The sequence below is a fragment of the Aspergillus udagawae genome (genome assembly GCF_001078395.1).
Source record: "Aspergillus udagawae IFM 46973 DNA, scaffold_2, whole genome shotgun sequence".
NCBI classification, from domain to species: domain Eukaryota; kingdom Fungi; phylum Ascomycota; class Eurotiomycetes; order Eurotiales; family Aspergillaceae; genus Aspergillus; species Aspergillus udagawae.
In genome coordinates, this window is record NW_025091265.1 from 776,625 (window position 1) to 795,259 (window position 18,635).

Genomic DNA, 18,635 nt, shown 5'->3' on the forward strand with positions numbered 1-18,635 from the left:
TGTCCAGACACCTTTTTCGCCTAGTGGTATTATATTTCTATACAATACTATAGAAAATGATTGCAGCCTCTGCCGTGTCAAGAAACAGACTACCTGAGAATTCATAGCCTATAACTCATCCAATGAAAATGATTGGCTATGCATAATCGATTCCAAGTTTTGTTTTTGTTGATTGACAGCGGCACATGACGGGATGATGAAAGCTAACGCGTTTAACACAAATATAAATGATCAACCCGCCACGGTCCACGACTCCACACTAATCCTCTTCAACATCACATCTCGACACATTCGACAGCAGACATGCCTCGCCTCGACGATAGCACCGAAGCGCTCCTTCGAGCAGGTTACAGCGCCCAGAGTACGGTCAAGCGTGCTTGGGATGGCTTCGTCAATTTTGCTGTGCGAGACAATGTTCTTGAGGTTGCATTGGGTTTGATGTAGGACTCTCTTTGTCCTCTTAAAGGAATTGACTGACATTGTTTAGTATCGCTCAAGCATTTACCAAGGTGGTTACTTCTTTTGTCTCCGATATCATTCTTCCCATTATCGCTCTTCTTCCATTTTTGCATCGCAACTTCGACGAGAAGTTTGCCGTGCTCCGACGTGGACCACATTATGTCAAGGAGAAAGGGTATAATACCCTCGAGCAGGCGCGAAACGACGGCGCCCTGGTACTGGCTTATGGGTATGCTCACCAAGAAAGAATATATGGCCACCTTTTGAGTTTGTTGAGCTGACAGAGTGGCACAGCGCATTCCTCGAGACATTGCTTAGCTTTTTCGGTGTCAGTCTTACATTGTATGCGATCGGACATCTCTACACGTGGATCTCCAATGATCAGGTCATTAAGCAAACAGTGCGATGCAAATATTGTCGGAAGGACATTAGTGAGAAGGTATTTACCTCCTGTTCAATCTGGAATGTCCAGGGTCTGATGTGTTTTAGGCATTGCGCTGTGTCAATTGTACCAGCTGGCAGGACGGTCGCGAGGATTCGCGTCAACAGTAGACTTTCTTGGGTAGAGGCCTTACTATCGAGCAACTACAGAGAGCCAATAGCATATATAGCATACATACGTTGGATTATTTCTACTGCCAGCTTCTTTTAGTTTGATTTTTAACCTTCTTGATATTTGCACGGAACTGTTAAACCGAGAGGATGACATCATTTGAAACTATAATGCTTTTTAGTCTATGTAACACAATTCAGCTCCTTCTTCCAACAAGTGGGCTTGTGGTTTAGTGGTATAATACCCCCTTAGCATGGGGGTGGTCCGGGGTTCGATTCCCCGCGAGTCCATTTTTTTTGCCTTTTAATTTTATTTCCTTCAACCGTTTTTGCACCTTTGCAATCTTGATTGTTTTATGGTTTTATGGTTTTATTCCCATATGTGATTGTAGACTATAATTACATCATTATTCAGTTGTAGCCTGCACCTATCACACTAGCTCTATGATCCATCGCAACTGATGAAGACGAGGGCCATCCTCTTCTGTCAACCTTGGCTATCAGAGTCTATTCACAAGCATATTGCGCCACCTCAGACATTAGGTCAATTGTTGTATAGTTCCGAAATCTCAGACAGAAGCTAGCAAGGGGCGATTCTGCATCAGACGCGCTACCGCCAGTAGCAAAGTACCAACTAAGAGACTGACACCGGAGTAGATAGAAAGCGAAAGATATCCATATTTGCCAGCCAGTTCACCACTGATAGGGATACCTGCCATTGCGCTGTGAAAAAGTTAGCTTTGCATGTTGAAATTTGTAGGTACATACGAGAGAGATGTAGATGCCATGACAGCACCAATTGACAAGCCCAAGGTCTTTGATGTTGCTATTTGGGCTGCACACGCTTGTTGAAGGGAGAGAATAGCCTAGGAGGGTGTCAGCATTATTATGAAAGGAACTGAAGAGTTGACCAAGGCGCACCCCAGAAGTGAATCCATATGCGGCAGACCAAACTACCAAGCCTGCAACGGACGTGGCAGTTGTCCAGCATAATGCGATGACACCGGATAACAGTGTTGCGACAATGCATGTGTTGAACCGACCATATCGATCCGCAAGGATGCCTGCAAAAATGCGGCCGAAGAAGGACGCTCCGTTAATGATGGAGATTGTGTAGAATGACAAGTCGGCGGAGAAGCCCTGTGCCACGGCATAGGAGGTGGTGAAGAAGAAAGGAGAAAACATTCCGAAATAAGTGATAAAAAATGCCAGACAAGTCACCTGCATCTTGGGCTCTCTCAAAATCGAAAATCCTGTTCTGGGAGTATTGACAGGCTCCTGGTCTGGAATCACACCCTCGTTGGCGTCTGGTCTCTCTGGCAGCGTCTTCATGGCTGCTGGAGCCTTAGGAGGTCGACAACAAAGACATGAAACGGCAAGAAGAGGCATCATAATGAATCCGACGATGCGCATCGTCCACTCAAATCGAATATTGGGCTTTTTCAGGAGCTCGTTAATGACAATAGGCCAGATAACACCTCCTAGAGATGAACCTGCAATGACGATTCCCATAGCGGCTCCACGCTTGACCTTGACATACTGACCGACAAGAGCAAGCATGGGGCACACTAAAAGTGCCAGGGACACGCCGAGCAAGATACCTTGCGCAAGAATGAACTCGTAGAATTTTGTGCAAAGCGACGTCATCATGACTGAGAAGACAGTCCCGAAAGAGCCTACATAGAGTAACAGCTACGAAGTCTGTCAGCTACATAGCAGTTCAGGAGTAATAAGGGGGACTCACTCTTGGTCCAAAGGCGTCAAGCAGAGGGCCAGACACTACGGACACGGAGAAGACAAAGAAGATACTGAGAGCCCCAAGCCATGCAATTGTCGATTCAGACTTGTCCGCCAGCTGATTCTTCGCATAGTACTCTTCAAAGACACCAAAAGAGTTCAAGAAGCCTACGGTACAGAAAAGACCCGTGAAGGAGCCGAGAATGGTCAAGTTCGCTCGTGGTCTAGAAAAATTGCATGAGTTAGTCCATCCTCTGAGATGACTTATTTTGCGGTGCCCAGTTCTGAACGTACGTGTACTCGCTAGGTGGCTTCTCGTCAGACATATTAATTTGTCGCTCCGATGACATTAGCTTCAATGAGAAGAAAAGCGATCCTCCTGTTACCAGACAGTGTAAACTGTGAGATTGTAGTGACTTGTTTGGTATGATGGAAAGTCTGCAATGGAACAAGAGGAGGCATCGTTACTTATATAATGCCAATCAGTGAACTTTTACTGATCATAATACAGGATAGTCGGAGACTCCACGGAGGGACCATATTCAAGGCTGATGTGAACGACCGTATTCCCTATCATTCAATATCCGGCGCCGCCGTGGACAGTCCGCGGAAGCTCCGATGACACAGGGAAGAGACATATTCTTGACGCAACCACACCCTGGTTAATGTATCAAATAGATTCGAACAAATCTAAACTAGGCTGATGGAGATTTTCAATTTTCAACCTATCTTTGAACGGATTCTGTCTGTCAATGAGGTGATGAAGCAAGACAGCAGCATTCTTGGATCTTGACTGACACGACCGTGGAACACGTGACTCCCCACGTACCCCGTTCTCTTTTCAGCTGCATTGAGCAGTAATCATTTCAACAATCACACAAGAATATGAAGCGCAAATCAGCTCCAGACTCATCCGATACAGGGGGAAAAAGGCCTCCCAGACAAGATCCAGTGTCCTGTGAATCTTGCCGGCGGAAGAAGCTCAAATGCAATCGTCAGCGACCATGCAGCAGCTGTGTTACTCGAAGGCTTGATTGCAGCTATGGAATATCGCAGGAGATCATTCAACCTACGACAGTCGAAGCAGAAGGTGCAAGCCATACCAACACTGTTCCATCAAGTCAAGGGATTAGAGGCCAGCCCAGGGCGACTGGCGCCATGACTGCTCATACGATCACGAGTCCTCGGCCAACACGAACGAGTAATGAATCACTCAAAACAGCGGACTGGCTAGAAAATATCGTCATGTCAGATCGAATTGCAACTGTAGTTTCGAGGCATCTGCAAGACGAAGTCAGCCTGTCTGAAGCCGGTTATGACCCATCCAGAGGCAGCGGAGATTCGCGCCTCGGTGAAGTGGCCCCAGATTTTTTTCGGCATCGGTTGGCATCGAGTGAAAATCCGATGACGGTCGATCTTGTGTCTTATCTCCCAGAGATGTCAAAAACAATGGCACTGTTCAGATACTATTGTCATTATGTCGATTATCTGTATCATGTCATCATTCCGTCGCGTGTCGAGGGTCAAATCAATCGCATCTACCACTGCATCGACAAAGGCTTACCCGTCAATTCAGCCCAGATAGCGCTGCTGTTCAGCATCTTGGCCAGCTCGGTTTATTTCCAGTATTCCAATGGACTGTCCACGTTCGCAGAGAGATGTAGCCGCGAATTTATTTTCTTGGCCGGTGCAGCATTGATAAGAAGCAATTATATTGCATGTCCTACCCTTGAGGGACTACAGGCGTCGCTCGTTGTCATGCATTATCTGCCCAATCCCAGTTTCCACTCATCTGTCTGTTCACTGTTTTTACTCGGGACGATCATTAGTCAGGCCAAAAACCTCATGCTGCATTGTATTGACTCGTCCCGCTGCCGAGAAGAAAGGGAAGCGAATGGATTCGACGCACTTGAGCTAGAACTAAAGAGACGCCTTTGGTGGGATATTGCGAGCTTTGATTGGTAAGGTTTGCCATGCGATTAGATTGAAACCGGGGCTGATTCTTTCTGCAGGCTATTAGGTTTCCTGAGCGGTCCCCAGGAGTGGACATATCTGATTAACCCCCAGCTCATGAATGTCCGGGAACCATTGAATATCGATGATGAAAGCATACAGGGCAGAGCAGTTGTCTCACCGTCACCAATGTCAGAGCCAACCCAAATGTCTTACACTCTTCAGCGACTCAACCTGGCAGTCGTATGTCGCGAAATAGTGGACATGACAGCCTACGAACACATGCATGGAATCGACGTAGGTTACGACAAAATCCTCGAATTGGACCGCAAGCTGCATCAAGCATATAACAACCTTCCGGAATTCTATCGGCTGGATACTGTTTCCAGGCGTCGATTCGCACCCCTCTATCGTAGCCAGCCGACGATCGCATGGCAGAGGTGTCTTTTGCAACAAGCTTACCATTCGCGTTTCTGCCGACTGCACCGTCTGTATTTTATCCGGGGTGCACGAGAGCCCGCGTATTCTTATTCCCATGTAATCTGCCTTCAGTCTGCGCGTAAAGTGCTGGAGATCAAGAGAATCATGGACGAGGACGAACCAAGGTTCATGCCGCCAGCATCGGCTGTCTGGTCCGTGATGCATCACGTTTTCATGGCTGCAGTGATTCTCCTGATGGACGTCTGCTTCAATTGGGATGACCTTCTGGCTGATAAAAGGAAGCAAGAGGTGCTTGATGCGTGTCGTATGCTCAGCAAGGCTCAACGAACATCATCTTTGGTTAGCCAGGGTATCCAAGCCATGATGGATGTGCTACAGAAGCACTGGAAAAGTGGTAAGCACTCCTCCACGGATGTGCAGCCTTCGAATCTACCATCGTCTCCTGCCTTGGGTGCTACCGCTGTTGCAGAGCCAGCGCAAATCGTCTCTTATCAAGACTCGGAAAACCCAATTGATATGAAAGATTCGCCTGCAAACTCCTCTTTTCCACTTGATCAAAATGAGAGTCAAGAGCGGCCGCTCGAGGATATATGGACGGAGATGCTTGACAGTGGCGGCGACTTGAATTTCGCAACACCGGACTGGACGGACTTGTTGACCGAATTGACAAATGCCACGCTGCCGTGTAGTTGATACAGCTACCATGGATGCAGGCATTCTCTGGATGCGAATCATCGGATACCGTACCTGACTCCCTTTTGGACGATGATGTAGTTATTACGATCCGATCGCCGCGCCATCAGCTCAACTCAAAAAATCGCAGGAAGGAGAGTTCAACCGTTCAGAGCTGTGAAAACAACAACGAGGCGGTTGGGACCGAGATTGAGAATGTCGCGAGATTCGAACAATCTCCCCGTCACTAAACGCTACATCACCACCCACAGCACCGAGGGCGAGTCGGTGTTCATCTCCCACTCTCAAATCCCGGAATATATCCCCTCAAAGCCGATCAGCGATGATGGGGATATTGCTCTTCTCTACGCAACAGTATCCAATCCTGTCTCTGTGGACGACGAAACTGACGTCCAGGCTTACGATGAGTACCTCCATACCTCGCCCGGCTTGACGACTTCGCTTGGCACGGTACTACGAACCATCGACCTGCGTCCAGGAAAGACAAGTCCCATGCACCGAACGGTTAGCGTGGACTACGGAGTGGTTCTGGAGGGCGAGGTTGATTTAATCCTGGATTCTGGGCAGAGTCGGATATTGCGGCGTGGGGATGTGAGTATCCAGCGAGGAACGGCGCATTCGTATAGGAATCGGAGTGATACGGAGTGGTGTCGAATGTTGTTTGTCTTCTTGCCAATGCAGAAATTGACTATTAAGGGTCGAGATCTGGACCAGGAAGTGTATGACGAGCACTATGATCACGAGAGCGGGAGTGAGAATGAATCACAAGCGGAAATTGGAAATGGGAAGAGCTCTTGACGATGGTGTATATCATATAATAGATTCGTTCACTGTGTATAAGCTTGCAAATCTGACTACACTATTACTCGACGCTGATATTCACCTTATCCTTGTCTGCCAGCGAAAATGGTCAATCAAGGCCTTTCAGTAGAAATGACAGGGTACAAGGGACTGACAGAAAGCAACATAATCTTTGATATTCTTCGCGGCGTCATAGGGCAGGGCGTAGTACCACGCCACATTTGGGATTGATTTATCTATATTGTGCCGGTGAGGTTATTTTCTAGTGCATCAAAGATGATATAACGATGCAAAAGATAATACCTCCAACAGTTACCGTGTAGTATGAAGCATCTCCCTTCCAAGAGCAATGAGTCGACAAGTCCGTTGGAGTGAAAAGCGACTTGTTTATAGCTGATGGTGGAAACTACAGGTTATGACAGATTAATACGCATTTTCGGCCAAGCTTCTACTATTTCTGGGTTTGATAATCAGAATTACCGTCAAAGATACTTACATAGATATTGCCTTCGACTGTCTCCCAGTTGTCGGACTCCGCGAGGACGGTTCCATCGAGAGTTGCTCTTGCTCGAGGCATACTGAGATGATTTTGGATAATTAGTGAGAAAGCCTAGAAATCTAAGTTGAAGATATGATGATGATGGACTGACAGTGTGATGAAACTGACCTGTATTCTCTGAAAATGATCACAATAAAAGGAAGCAACAAGTGCGGGGAAACAACCTGCAAGATGACAAATGACCAAATGATCACAAATCCGATAAGACGCAAAACAGACAGATCAAACACAATTAGCACTCACGGATAACGTGACAAACCCCATTGTCCACCCTCACACCTATCTTAATAGGATGATCAATCTTTCTTCCCCTTGCCAGGCGGAGGAGATGCGCTCGATCGGGGACTAAGCTCATAGTCCGAGTCGAAGTTGAATTCCTGGTCGTATGGCCAGTCTAAGCGCAGTTCTGGCTCGACGTCATCACCCCAGACCACTTCCTGACCGGCTTCTGGTCTCTAGTCTGCCAGGTCCAAGCCTTCCACCTTCTCGAGCATTCTGTCGAGTTGTGAGATAACATCGTTCAACCGCCCGATACAGCAGGGCTTGCGTGACACGTCAAGGTGTCCCAACTTGAATTATGGTAGAATTTGCGATCGTCTGACAATAACCGTAATCCTTCCACAATCCTGGACAGCTTGGTTTCTTTGTTTGGGGGGGCTTCCATCAGCACTTGCATATGAATGCGTGCGTGCCGATCGCATTCCTCATGGCAGATAGCTTTGCCATTCTTCTCGGCCTGTTTCAAAGGTGTGATCAGCTTTGACTGTATCAAAGAACTTATATCGCGGATTAGTTCGTGGCGTATCGCCAGGAGATCGTCTATTCAGACTCTTAGGCCCTTCCGCAAATACAATGTATACCGCTTCAATGAACTGACGTGAAGGAATTCATGTAGTACACCACAGGCCGAAACCTCTTTCCGCCCTACATCTACTAGCAACTTTGAATTGCTTTCTCACTGGCCAAAAACATCTTTCTGTCCAACAGTGCGCCTGCAGTGGGTACAAGCACTCCAACAACAGACCCAAAGGACCACGCTAAACCATCTTTGTCTGGGGTTTGGGATTCCACCTCGTTCAACCTTGGATTTGATTTGTTCATACCATTACGGGGCCAACCGTATCGTAGTAACAGGATTACTCTGTATAAAAAACCGCAGACCAAGCCTGAAAAGACCCGAGGCCGACTGAGTCAATGGAAAAGAGAAATTAAAGATAACTCTAAGCGACCAATAACGTGACATGAATGATGCGCTCGTAGCCGGTATACTCCGCTAACTAGAAATAGGGCCGGGAGTCCCAGATCATATAAGACTAGTCAGGTGCATACATTCCAGTTTTATTGTGCTTGTCGCGTTGAGAGCCTCTTCACGCCAGACAACCTCCAGGCTATCCATCCCTTCGTTTCCGCATCATAGCCAACATGCGTCTCGCTGCTGCTGCTGTCGTGCTCGGCGCCGGTGCCATCACCAGCGCCCAACTATCCAGCATCCCACAGTGCTCTGTAAGACCTGTCCGCTCAATGCCCCGGCTCCATATCTTGTTTCAAAACTAACCCGTGTTCTCTTCTCCTTCTTCCCCTTGAAGCTTAGCTGTCTCACTTCGGCCCTTGGTGCGGACGGCTGCTCTGAGCTGACGGATTTCGCATGCCATTGCCAAAAGACGGGCCTTGTGGAACAGGTTGTGCCCTGCGTCAAACAAGCTTGTGATGTCAAGGACCAACAAGGTATGAGAAGCTACATTCCCGTCCATATGATCCCCTCTAACCATGCCCTTTAGCTGTTTCCAGTGTCGTCGTATCTTTGTGCTCTGGTGCTGGCCACCCGGTCTCTGTCCCGCCGGTGGACTCATCGGCTCCCACATCGACTGCTGCAGGAAGAGTTCCCACCACCACATCGAGCAGCTCCAATTCTACCACGGTCAGTGGTTTGGGCGGAAGCCCTCGGACTTCGTCTGCGGCCTCCAAGACTTCGACTATGGGTTCCACGACTTCATCCACGGTCAACACTGCTTCGCCTTCGAGCACCTCCCTATCCAACGGGGCCTCTGGTATTGGATCCGGAGCTGCTCAGGTGGCTGGTACTGCCATCCTGCTAGCCAGCATGATGTTCCTGGTCTAAAGAACGGCGTGGAGAAAGAGACTTGGAGGTTCTTTCCACTGTTGTCTGATATACTTAATTTGACGCTGGTAGCTTCTTGGTACCAAGCTATCTCAAGCTACAATCATTTATAATATCTCCTATTCTAGAATACATTATACAATTACGACACTGTGGAAAACCTGACTGCAGGGTGCATTTCTTCACTAAATGTCTGTCTCAACCTAGACCCTAGAGCCTTCTCAAATTCGATTGTTATGATCCATGGAAAGAATAACGATGAGCGGAGTCCTCAAAAGAGGAACGCCATGTGACACGAAGGCAAGGTATATTTATGGTCAACACATTTCGACTGACTGGTTCACATGTATAGAAATGCATGAAGTCTCATTGAAATGGCGTCATGGCGGTTCGAAGCAAGGCACTCTTCAGCAACACTTCCTATATACATATGCACACCTCTAAAAGCTGGGTATGCGGAAAACAGAAGTCCCATCGAGAGACATCGTAATATAAAACACTCTAGTTGTAATATTGGATGCAACATCGGCACCAGCAAACTAACTGAAATTAGAAAAAAGCTTAAATACGTCCTTGGTTCTGAGTCTTTAGATTATTATTCGTGGCAAGCGTCAGGAAACATCTCCGCCAGAACATCCCTTCGGCTGTTAATCTCGATTCGGTTAGATATCCGGTCGATGGCTGCTTTAGTCGCACCTGGCCACCTTTGGTCCCCACGGGGTAATTAAACAGGAATTGTTCAATGCGGGCAATATCATGCATCACTACAAAGTTGGGATTAAGGATCGTGTGCGGTTTGGTATCTGCTATCGTCGAAATCAGGAATTGGGCGAACTTTCGCAGAAATCAGTTTCCACCGGGGAAATGAGATTTCAGCTGATGGCACAGTGACGAGGTCCGAGGAGAACTGACTGGGCAGACTTGAGGATTCAGATAAAGTTTCTTGGCTCTAGTATTTCTCCCTTCAGTTTGGGCATGGTTCTTCTTGCTGTCTTGGGTCATGTACACTACAGAGTCGGAACGAAGTTAAATCCTAAGGTGAGGTTCAAAGTCTGCATTGACCAATTGATTCATACGCCCAACGCGGGAGATTAGGGTACAATTTGCCACCACCACGCAGGCACTACCTATTTTGAGTTTCAGGCACATGCTCAAAGTTAATGGGGCACTCTCCATGTACAGGACTCACCTCGGTCAATCAATGTCTTGACAAAATGGTGGTAAAAAAACACGTGAAAGGACGCGTAATGCTTAGCAGCAGGCCAGCACTTTTCATGTCAAAAAAACTAATCCTGTTGGAGAGCACGCTACACAGCGCCGCCCAAGCCACCCAGTCTACTGACCAAGTTCTACACGAACAAACAGATAGGAAGATAGGAAGACAGTACGAGAAATGAAGACTGACGGGGATTTTGGACCGCCACTGACTCTGAAAGGGATCTTGCTGATCTTTCTCCTTTTGTTCGTTCTGTAATTTCCGTGTACTGATAGTGGATTGTTCGGTGCTGGATTAAAATTCCCAATATTCAAGCACATCTATGTATTATACATCGTAACAAGATCGCATTCACCCTCAAGGTAATTAAAAAACAAGACATGCAAGCCACCAGAACTCCTAGTAAAGAATTAAATCAAAATCCTGCACACATACCCAGCTCTGCTAGGAGGTCTCTCGCGGTAACGTCAATACCGCCAGCGGCCGAGTCCTCCCTGCCAAATGCCAGGAACAGTGTGTCATCAATGTACCCATGATACTTCTGGCCTTGGCTTTTCCAGCTGATGCTAGTCACGTAGAGCATCTCGGAGTCCTCTGAGAACAATGTTGAAGAAGATACATCGGACTTTTTCGCAGCAGTTTTGCGACCAAAAATCCAAATTGGTTTTGACGAGACCGCATAAATCTCGTATGGCATAGAACGCCGAGTAAGCACGACATATGGCTCATATACGGGGTGAAGACCTTGTAAGGTCTTTTGTTGGATGATAAAAAGCACAAAGGTATTGGTCGTATCGGGGTGGCAAGATTGGTCAGATCGTGCACATAGAGTGATAGCTAGCGAGTTTGTCGCTTGATGAATTCTCTCCGTTGGGTTCGTACTCTGAGGCAAGAATCTCTTGAGACATGCTTGGTCTGAAGTCGCGGTCGCCGGAGCCAAGTTTGGCCCAACGGAACCATCGAGCTCGAGTTTCGCAAATACTCGCACCGGTGCAATATCATGGTGTATGAACACTTGTCCAAAGTCGTCCCAGAAAAGGAACCAATTCTTCTCAACAGCATTCCATGGCATTGGACGTTGGAGCTCACGATACTGGCGGAACTCGTGTTCGTGTATCGTGTCTATGCCCCAGTCCACCAAGATTCGAAAATCGGAGATCCATTGTCCAAAGCACGTAAAGAAAGAATTGGAGCCATAAATGGTGTACGGAATCTCAGGCCCGTAGAATACCCTCGCATCATGAGGCCCAACGCTGAGACTAAAGTATGAAAGGTCGCCGACGCACTTGCTGGAGTCACCAAACGTCGCTGGTATGGGCAATTGCAGTGGTGGTTCCAGACAGCTCAGAACTCGCTTATCTTCTGAGAACGCCGCATTGCAGACGAGTTCAGCAAACCAGACTGATGCCATTCGAGCCGAAGGAGGCTTATGAAGTTGTGCAGTGACGATCCAGGTGTCAAGCAATTCAGGATGGGGTATGATACTGGGATTCATCACGGATCTTCTCCCAAAATCGATCTCAAAATACTTCCGATCGGGACTCGATACCGAGTATAATATATGGTGCGTTCGAGACATTTCTTTTTCGAATTCAGGACGTCTTCCGTCCTCGTCTGCGGGTTGTCCATCCCGGCAGTGAGACCAGGGTTCGCTGCCAGGGACGCCTGAGCAAGCTGTCTCAGATTCCCCGGCATTAATGTGTGATTGCCCATATGTATCAACCGTGGAGCGATACGTGGACAAAAAATTCGTTCGCAAGTCGAGATGGTTGAATTGAAGTTTAACGACGAGGATCACTGCGGACAATAGCCCTGCAATAAGCATCAGGCGTGTGGCTGTTTTTTTGGCCATGTTCAGTCTGGCGTGTGTAGAGTAGAGCATCGGGATATAACAGTAAGAGGTAATAAGCTATATTTCAGAAAACGGGTTGCCCAGATTGGTCACTGACACATTGACTAGAAAATGGGGTCTCGACGGACGCAGGTAGTGGCTGAATTGAGGGGTGGTAGTTTGCCACTAGTCATCGATGGGGAGTAGCGTGGCCGCCTCTGCAACTCTTAATTCCTCGCTAGATAACTACAACTTCTTAAGACTGACATTACATCGACCGTGAGAATTGAGGTAAAGCTACGAAGAACACATGCCGAAATCAATAATCTGACAGGCTTTTCCACTATGGCCTTAGACACATAGCGTACGTCCTTTCATAGCAAGTCTTCATGGTCGAGGTGTATCCGGACTTAGGGACTCCAAGAGTTGCTAGACCTTTATCATACAACAATTTATAATGCAGGGTAGGGTAGGCTTTGCATGAGAGGCTCAAAAACAAATAAGTAGATCATAAACAAAAGCGGAGATTTGTCAAGTTTTGTCGACCAGCGCCTCTTGATACATCCGCTGAGAGAGCCTCACAGCGGGCTCGTCAACTAGTCTAGTCGTCACCTCTGCAAGCCAGAGGGTCAAGGGCAACAAAACCAGCTGTGGGACGAGAAAGTTGACCTCAAGCCCAAAAGGACCAAGGGTAGGCAGGGGCAAACGATTAATCCACCAGGGACAATTTTGGGCATGTGAATCGCGCACGAATCCCACTGCAGCGTAGAGCCTGTCTCCCAAAATCCACAGAACCGGTCCGTGGACTAAATAGAAGGCAAATGAAATGCGGCCCAAGTACTGGTTGAACGGGGCAGCAAAAAAAGCCTTGAGCCACTGAAGGTGAGATGTGCACGAGACAAGGAAGACAGCGGCCCAGAAGAGGTAGAACCACTTGTAGTCGAACACTGCCTGTGGCTTGAGGAATGATAAGAGGTACCACCCCGGCGAGTCACGTAGTTGTTGCAAGTTATCCGTATGCGATGGGACCCCGCCGAGGTAGAGGCTGACATAGAAGAGTAAAGTCATAATGGCTGACTTGAAGGGCTCCAGTCTGCGAAAGAAGCCGGGCAAGTCATTGCGCATGGCGAGGAGATCGAGATCTCTCAAAAGCATGCCAGCAATAAACATGGCAAAGTGCGCCCCATCCGCAATGTACAAAAAGTATACCACCAATGCGACTTCGCCGATCAGCCGGGCGTTGCGGCGAAACCTTGCAAAAGCGATCGCGGCGGTGTAAACAGCCAGAGAGCCTCGATATTCGACGGGTATAGACCAAGCATGGAAATTGTACGTGAACCAAGGCTCACCGCCTGTTCGCAGAACGAAGCTGAAATTCTTGAATTCGGCGTACCAATTCCATAGCTCCGAGAGGTAGCTTCCTTGAAGCTCTGGGATAGCGCGAATTTTAAAGAAATGCAAAAACGTCATGTAGCAAAATGTTGTGCAAATGACAGGTATATAGAGACGAAACCATCGGCGGAACACCGCAGAGGAAAGACTTTTACCTAGTTCGGCGTAGTCGCCATCCTGGATGCATCCCAGTGGCTTCATTGAGAGAACATACCCAGAGAGCACGAAGAAGACGCTGACAGCAAAATGACCCCCGGCGAAGATCGTTCGAACGCCAGGAAGGCATGCGAAATAGTACTTGTTGTCGTAACCGTAGGCTAGCTCAAAGGCCTTTCCCACTCCTGCGCCATCGTGGGCCCAAAGTTGATGATGTCCCCAGTAGACCAGGAGAGCCGCAAACCCTCGCAATCCATCTAGGTATGCGGTCGGCCTGGTACGCTGTCGTTGCTTTTCATTCGTGTTTGTATCGCTATTTGTCGGCCCAGTGAGCAAAGTGGGCAGGAAAGGAGCCATCCATGAAAAAGACGACATTCCATGTCGAGGGTGTGTCCTCTGGGCTAACTGTGGTTTCCACTGTCCACCCTCGATGACTCGTTCGGGGCTCAAGTTCAACTGAGGCGAGAAGCTCTCGATTGAGGTGGGTAGGATGGGCATCGGGGGCAAGAGTTGAAGTTGCCAGAGTCCTTTGAAAGGTCGAAGAAGACGATCATAAAAACTCAAGTCTCACTGCTTGAGAATTATTACACAGCTCCTGGTAACGCAACTTGAAAACACGTGAATTGTGTGCACTCATACAGTGACTAGTGCTCCTTAGCGGGTCGCTGGGCAGGCCGTGCCACTACCCACTAATGCCGAGGCCGCCGGTAGATTGCGTTTCGTATAGATTTATGCCAGGTCTTTGTAGACCATCTTTCCTACCCCCGCATGTTGGGGTCTGAACGCAGACCCCCTGGGGAATATGACCGAGTGGCTGAAGCCATGCAGGCACGATCTCGCCCGCAATTTAACAAGGTTTGGGGTCGTATTTTTGAGTGGGTTCCATAGGTATAATGCGGATAAGATTTACGGAAGTCTCAACCGCGTTTTCCACTAAAATGCCATAATTGATTGCCCCCACCACATCCCTACTATCAGTCCGGCTGATTAACTAAAAGCGTCCAGATGCCACCAACTGATCCAATGGATCTTGAAATTACATGGTTCCCGTACCAGTGGCTACAACTGTGCTCGCGGGGTTACCAACAAGACACCCCAGCAAATGAGACATAAGCTTTTAAAGGTGTCCGGGACTAACCCAACCCGAGGCAATGCATTTCAGTTTTAGTGAAGACCACATGTGAAATACAAAGCTATGTACTGTATGTAATCTACACGGCGGTGAAATAAGGCTATGTTTTCCTGGACTCACAATCTCTTACCTTTTTCCGACTTCTATGTTTCCAGACAAGAGGCCAGTGAATAAGATCACATCACAGGCACAGTCATGGTGGAGAAGAAATTCGTGCCGATCAGTCTCTTTCCAAAGAGGGCACGTCGATTCACGCATGGCGGCCTGGTGACATTGTTCCTGTTCATCTACTTCTGTGTCACCAGGACATCACACAACTTTGGCGAGACTCGATCATACTCTACCCAGGTGACGGCCGATGTCGGTGAAAGATTTCCCCGGAAAATCTGGCAGATTTGGAAAGTGAACCCATTGGAATTTGACGGACGTGATATCGAGGTTGCGCGCAGCTGGACTGCGAAAAACCCGGGCTATCGGTACGAAGTTCTGACCGACCAGAATGACCTCGAATATGTCGAAACGAATTTCGGACCTCTTGGGGAGAATCGACCAGATATTGTTGAAACGTATCGATCTTTGACTGCGCCAATTATCAAGGCTGACCTGCTTCGGTACCTTGTGATGTACATAGAAGGAGGTGTCTATGCTGATATAGACGTGGAAGCATTGAGACCCGTCGAGCGATTTGTCCCAAGCACTCATGACGAAAGAGATATCGGCATGGTCATAGGCGTCGAAATTGATGAGCCACAGTTCAGTGACCATCCTATATTGGGTCAGAAATCGCAATCCTTCTGCCAATGGACCTTCATGTGCAAGCCCCGACAGCCCGTGATGATGCGACTAGTCGAGAATATCCTCCACTGGCTCAATGAGCTCTCCATCAAGCAAGGAAAGCCAATCTCAGAGCTTCAGCTGGACTTCGATGATGTGATCACAGGCACCGGGCCTTCTGCCTTTACGAGTGCCATCCTATCTGAAATGAGCCGTATCACTGGCAAGACCGTGACATGGCATACGTTCCATGATATCCCCGAGTCCAAAGTTGTTGGAGGGTTTCTGGTCCTGACGGTTGAAGCGTTCGCCGCTGGGCAAGGTCATTCCGACTCGGGCACCCATAATTCGCGCAACGCGTTGGTGAAGCATCATTACCATGCCTCCGAGTGGCCAAAACGTCACCCCCGATTCTATCACCCCATCTTTGGGGAGGTTGAGAAGTGCAATTGGAACATGGACTGTGTGAAAAAGTGGGACAAAGAAACAGCTGCTTTTGCTGCCCTGCCTCAAGAAGAGCAGCAGCGGCAGATTGCCACATTTCAGGCGATAGGGGAAGCGTTGAAGAATATGGAACCGCCGCCGCAGCCCGCCTTTGGCGGTTTTTGATGCCTTGGACATTCTTCTTCTTCTTCTCTTGGAAATTTGATGATTTATTATAGATATAAGCGGTTTAGCCATTGTTGACGATTATTTCACAAGATACTCTTTTATTACTAGAATTATCGTTAGTGGCAGCGTGCCGAGTGACAGGACTAAGGTACCGTAGTCTGCGCAAAGCAACCTTTGGTGCACCTCCCGACAGTCCGTCTTGGCCTTCTATCATAGCTACCTAGACTGCAAGTGGACGTGCCAATTGAGCTGGTCTGACATGGAACCAGGCTCCCATATACACTACACGCTACAACCAAAAGGTGTGTAGATATTATTGGGTCGCGTGGTCCCGCTACATATGGCAGTGAAAATGGGCCAGCCCGGCATATGCTTATTATGCCTCAAAAGGTTGCTGATTCTGTTATTAAATCAGAAAGTCAAATACAGCTTGCATTACAAGCATTTAAAAACCACCAGTTTAAAAGTATTCGTGCAGCAGCAACAGCATATGATGTTTCCTCCCGCACACTTACCTACCGAATCAATGGTCGAAAATCACGGGCTGATGTATCAGAGAACTGAGAAACTAGCGATCTTGAGGAAACTTCTTCAAAGAAATGGGAATCTTAATATGGATGAGCGTGGCTTACCACCTACCCATGCTATCGTCCATAAGATAGCAGATCTATTACTTTCTCAGCGGAAATCAGGCGTGACTACTAGAAAGAACTGGGTTGGCAACTTTATCCAACGGCATGATGATCTTATATCCAAATATACCCGCAAATACGACTACCAGCGTGCAAAATGCGAAGATCTTAAAGTCATTAATCAGTGGTTTAGCTGGTTCAGAATACTATAGCAACATATGGTATTACTGAGCAGGATACCTACAATTTTGATGAAACTAACTTTCAGATGGGTGTTGCACATACAGCAAAGGTTATTACAGCATCCCGTCATCGAAGTAGCTATGTACGAGCTATTTAACCTAGTAATCGCAAATGGGTTACTATTATTGAATCTATTAATACTTCTGGATGGTCTCTCCCCCTAATGATCATCTTCTCTGGCAAGGTCCACTAATCTCACCGGTATCAAGGTATTAACCCTCATTAGCTGATTGGTCTGAGTAGTAATGGATAGACTAATAATAAGCTTGGATTATTCTGGTTAGAGAAGGCCTCTTAAAAGCATACTGCAGCTTGGAGAGAGGGAGATATTAGCTTTTAATTCTTGATAGCCATGCTAGCCATGGATCTGCAGAACTTGATCTTTTCTACAAGGACGACCACCAAATCATCCCTCTTTATATGCCTTCTTATTCATCTAATAAACTATAACCTCTTGATATTAGTTGCTTCACACCCCTATAGGAAGTATATGGTGCAGAGGTGATGCGAAGTATCCAAAATAGCATTCATCACATTGATAAGGATCATGAAAGGCCTTATCATCAAAGAATATCCACAGTGGATTTAAAGCTTCTGGTTTAGTTCAAATCCATAAAAGGTGCTGGATAAGCTTACTATTAAGAATATCACCCCTCCAACTACTATGCATGGGCCTGGACCTATAGAGGGTTAATAGATTATAAAGACCCCTTATACTGCCACTGAGGTGCAAAAGCAGATGCAGTATATAAAGCAGCTTATCCAACGCAACTCTCCAAATGAAGCACTTCATCAGCTAGCAAAAGCAGCTAAATCTACCATGCATGAAGTCATTCTATTACAACACCAGATGGCAGAGCTTCGCGCAGTAACTGAAAAGCAACAGCGAAAGCACGCCGCCCCTAGATCATATATTACTACTAGAGGGTTTCTGACAGGGCTGAAGGCCAGCAGCTTGCTCAGGAAGCTATACAAATGATGATAGGGGAACCAGTTCCTAAAAAGCGTGCGCCACCGCAATGCACTAATTGCCATCATATTGGTCATATTAGAACAAGCTGCCCTACTAGGCCAAGGTAATGCTATTGGTTTTTCTTCTATTTAAATGAATATATAGTAGTAGTTAGATATATTATACTTTCTAACTGCAGTCGAAATTGTGTACTGCTTGGGGTGTGCTGCTTGGTTGTGGATTTTATTAGTCAGATTTAACCTTCGACTGACCGACCGCTTATCTCTCTGGCTGGCACCTCAAGCAGCAATGGTACTCGAGACCTGCCTTAGGTTTCTCCTCCTGATGATGTTACATAACTATCTTATAAGCATTTGACCA

The 18,635-nt window shown here is 47.4% G+C and overlaps 8 protein-coding genes and 1 non-coding gene across 9 annotated transcripts; 6 read left to right on the forward strand and 3 right to left on the reverse strand.

Moving 5' to 3' along the window:
• Positions 1-303: 303 nt before the first annotated feature.
• Aud_002595 (MscL family protein) lies at positions 304-1,011 on the forward strand (the record flags this gene model as incomplete). Its single annotated transcript, XM_043287560.1, has 4 exons — positions 304-440; positions 488-688; positions 754-898; positions 982-1,011. 4 exons carry the CDS (start codon positions 304-306, stop codon positions 1,009-1,011), a joined length of 513 nt encoding a protein of 170 aa, XP_043143495.1.
• Positions 1,012-1,230: 219 nt separating this feature from the next.
• On the forward strand, positions 1,231-1,302 carry Aud_002596. Its single transcript has one exon. It is a non-coding gene; the product is annotated as a tRNA-Ala (tRNA).
• Positions 1,303-1,580: 278 nt separating this feature from the next.
• Positions 1,581-3,074, reverse strand: Aud_002597 (putative MFS monocarboxylate transporter; the record flags this gene model as incomplete). The annotated part of the gene is made up of 5 exons (XM_043287561.1): positions 1,581-1,734; positions 1,780-1,877; positions 1,933-2,703; positions 2,756-2,972; positions 3,043-3,074. 5 exons carry the CDS (start codon positions 3,072-3,074, stop codon positions 1,581-1,583), a joined length of 1,272 nt encoding a protein of 423 aa, XP_043143496.1.
• An 832-nt stretch (positions 3,075-3,906) lies between these two features.
• Positions 3,907-5,835, forward strand: Aud_002598 (fungal specific transcription factor domain-containing protein; the record flags this gene model as incomplete). The annotated part of the gene is made up of 2 exons (XM_043287562.1): positions 3,907-4,709; positions 4,761-5,835. 2 exons carry the CDS (start codon positions 3,907-3,909, stop codon positions 5,833-5,835), a joined length of 1,878 nt encoding a protein of 625 aa, XP_043143497.1.
• A 195-nt stretch (positions 5,836-6,030) lies between these two features.
• On the forward strand, positions 6,031-6,633 carry Aud_002599 (cupin domain-containing protein; the record flags this gene model as incomplete). Its single annotated transcript, XM_043287563.1, has 1 exon — positions 6,031-6,633. The coding sequence occupies one exon, from the start codon at positions 6,031-6,033 to the stop codon at positions 6,631-6,633; it is 603 nt and encodes a 200-aa protein (XP_043143498.1).
• A 1,984-nt stretch (positions 6,634-8,617) lies between these two features.
• On the forward strand, positions 8,618-9,314 carry Aud_002600 (putative GPI anchored protein; the record flags this gene model as incomplete). Its single annotated transcript, XM_043287564.1, has 3 exons — positions 8,618-8,698; positions 8,782-8,920; positions 8,974-9,314. The coding sequence occupies 3 exons, from the start codon at positions 8,618-8,620 to the stop codon at positions 9,312-9,314; spliced, it is 561 nt and encodes a 186-aa protein (XP_043143499.1).
• A 1,631-nt stretch (positions 9,315-10,945) lies between these two features.
• Aud_002601 (uncharacterized protein) lies at positions 10,946-12,382 on the reverse strand (the record flags this gene model as incomplete). Its single annotated transcript, XM_043287565.1, has 1 exon — positions 10,946-12,382. One exon carries the CDS (start codon positions 12,380-12,382, stop codon positions 10,946-10,948), a length of 1,437 nt encoding a protein of 478 aa, XP_043143500.1.
• Positions 12,383-12,892: 510 nt separating this feature from the next.
• Positions 12,893-14,407, reverse strand: Aud_002602 (acyltransferase family protein; the record flags this gene model as incomplete). Its single annotated transcript, XM_043287566.1, has 1 exon — positions 12,893-14,407. One exon carries the CDS (start codon positions 14,405-14,407, stop codon positions 12,893-12,895), a length of 1,515 nt encoding a protein of 504 aa, XP_043143501.1.
• Positions 14,408-15,236: 829 nt separating this feature from the next.
• Positions 15,237-16,424, forward strand: Aud_002603 (glycosyltransferase family 32 protein; the record flags this gene model as incomplete). Its single annotated transcript, XM_043287567.1, has 1 exon — positions 15,237-16,424. One exon carries the CDS (start codon positions 15,237-15,239, stop codon positions 16,422-16,424), a length of 1,188 nt encoding a protein of 395 aa, XP_043143502.1.
• Between the last annotated feature and the right edge of the window lie 2,211 nt (positions 16,425-18,635).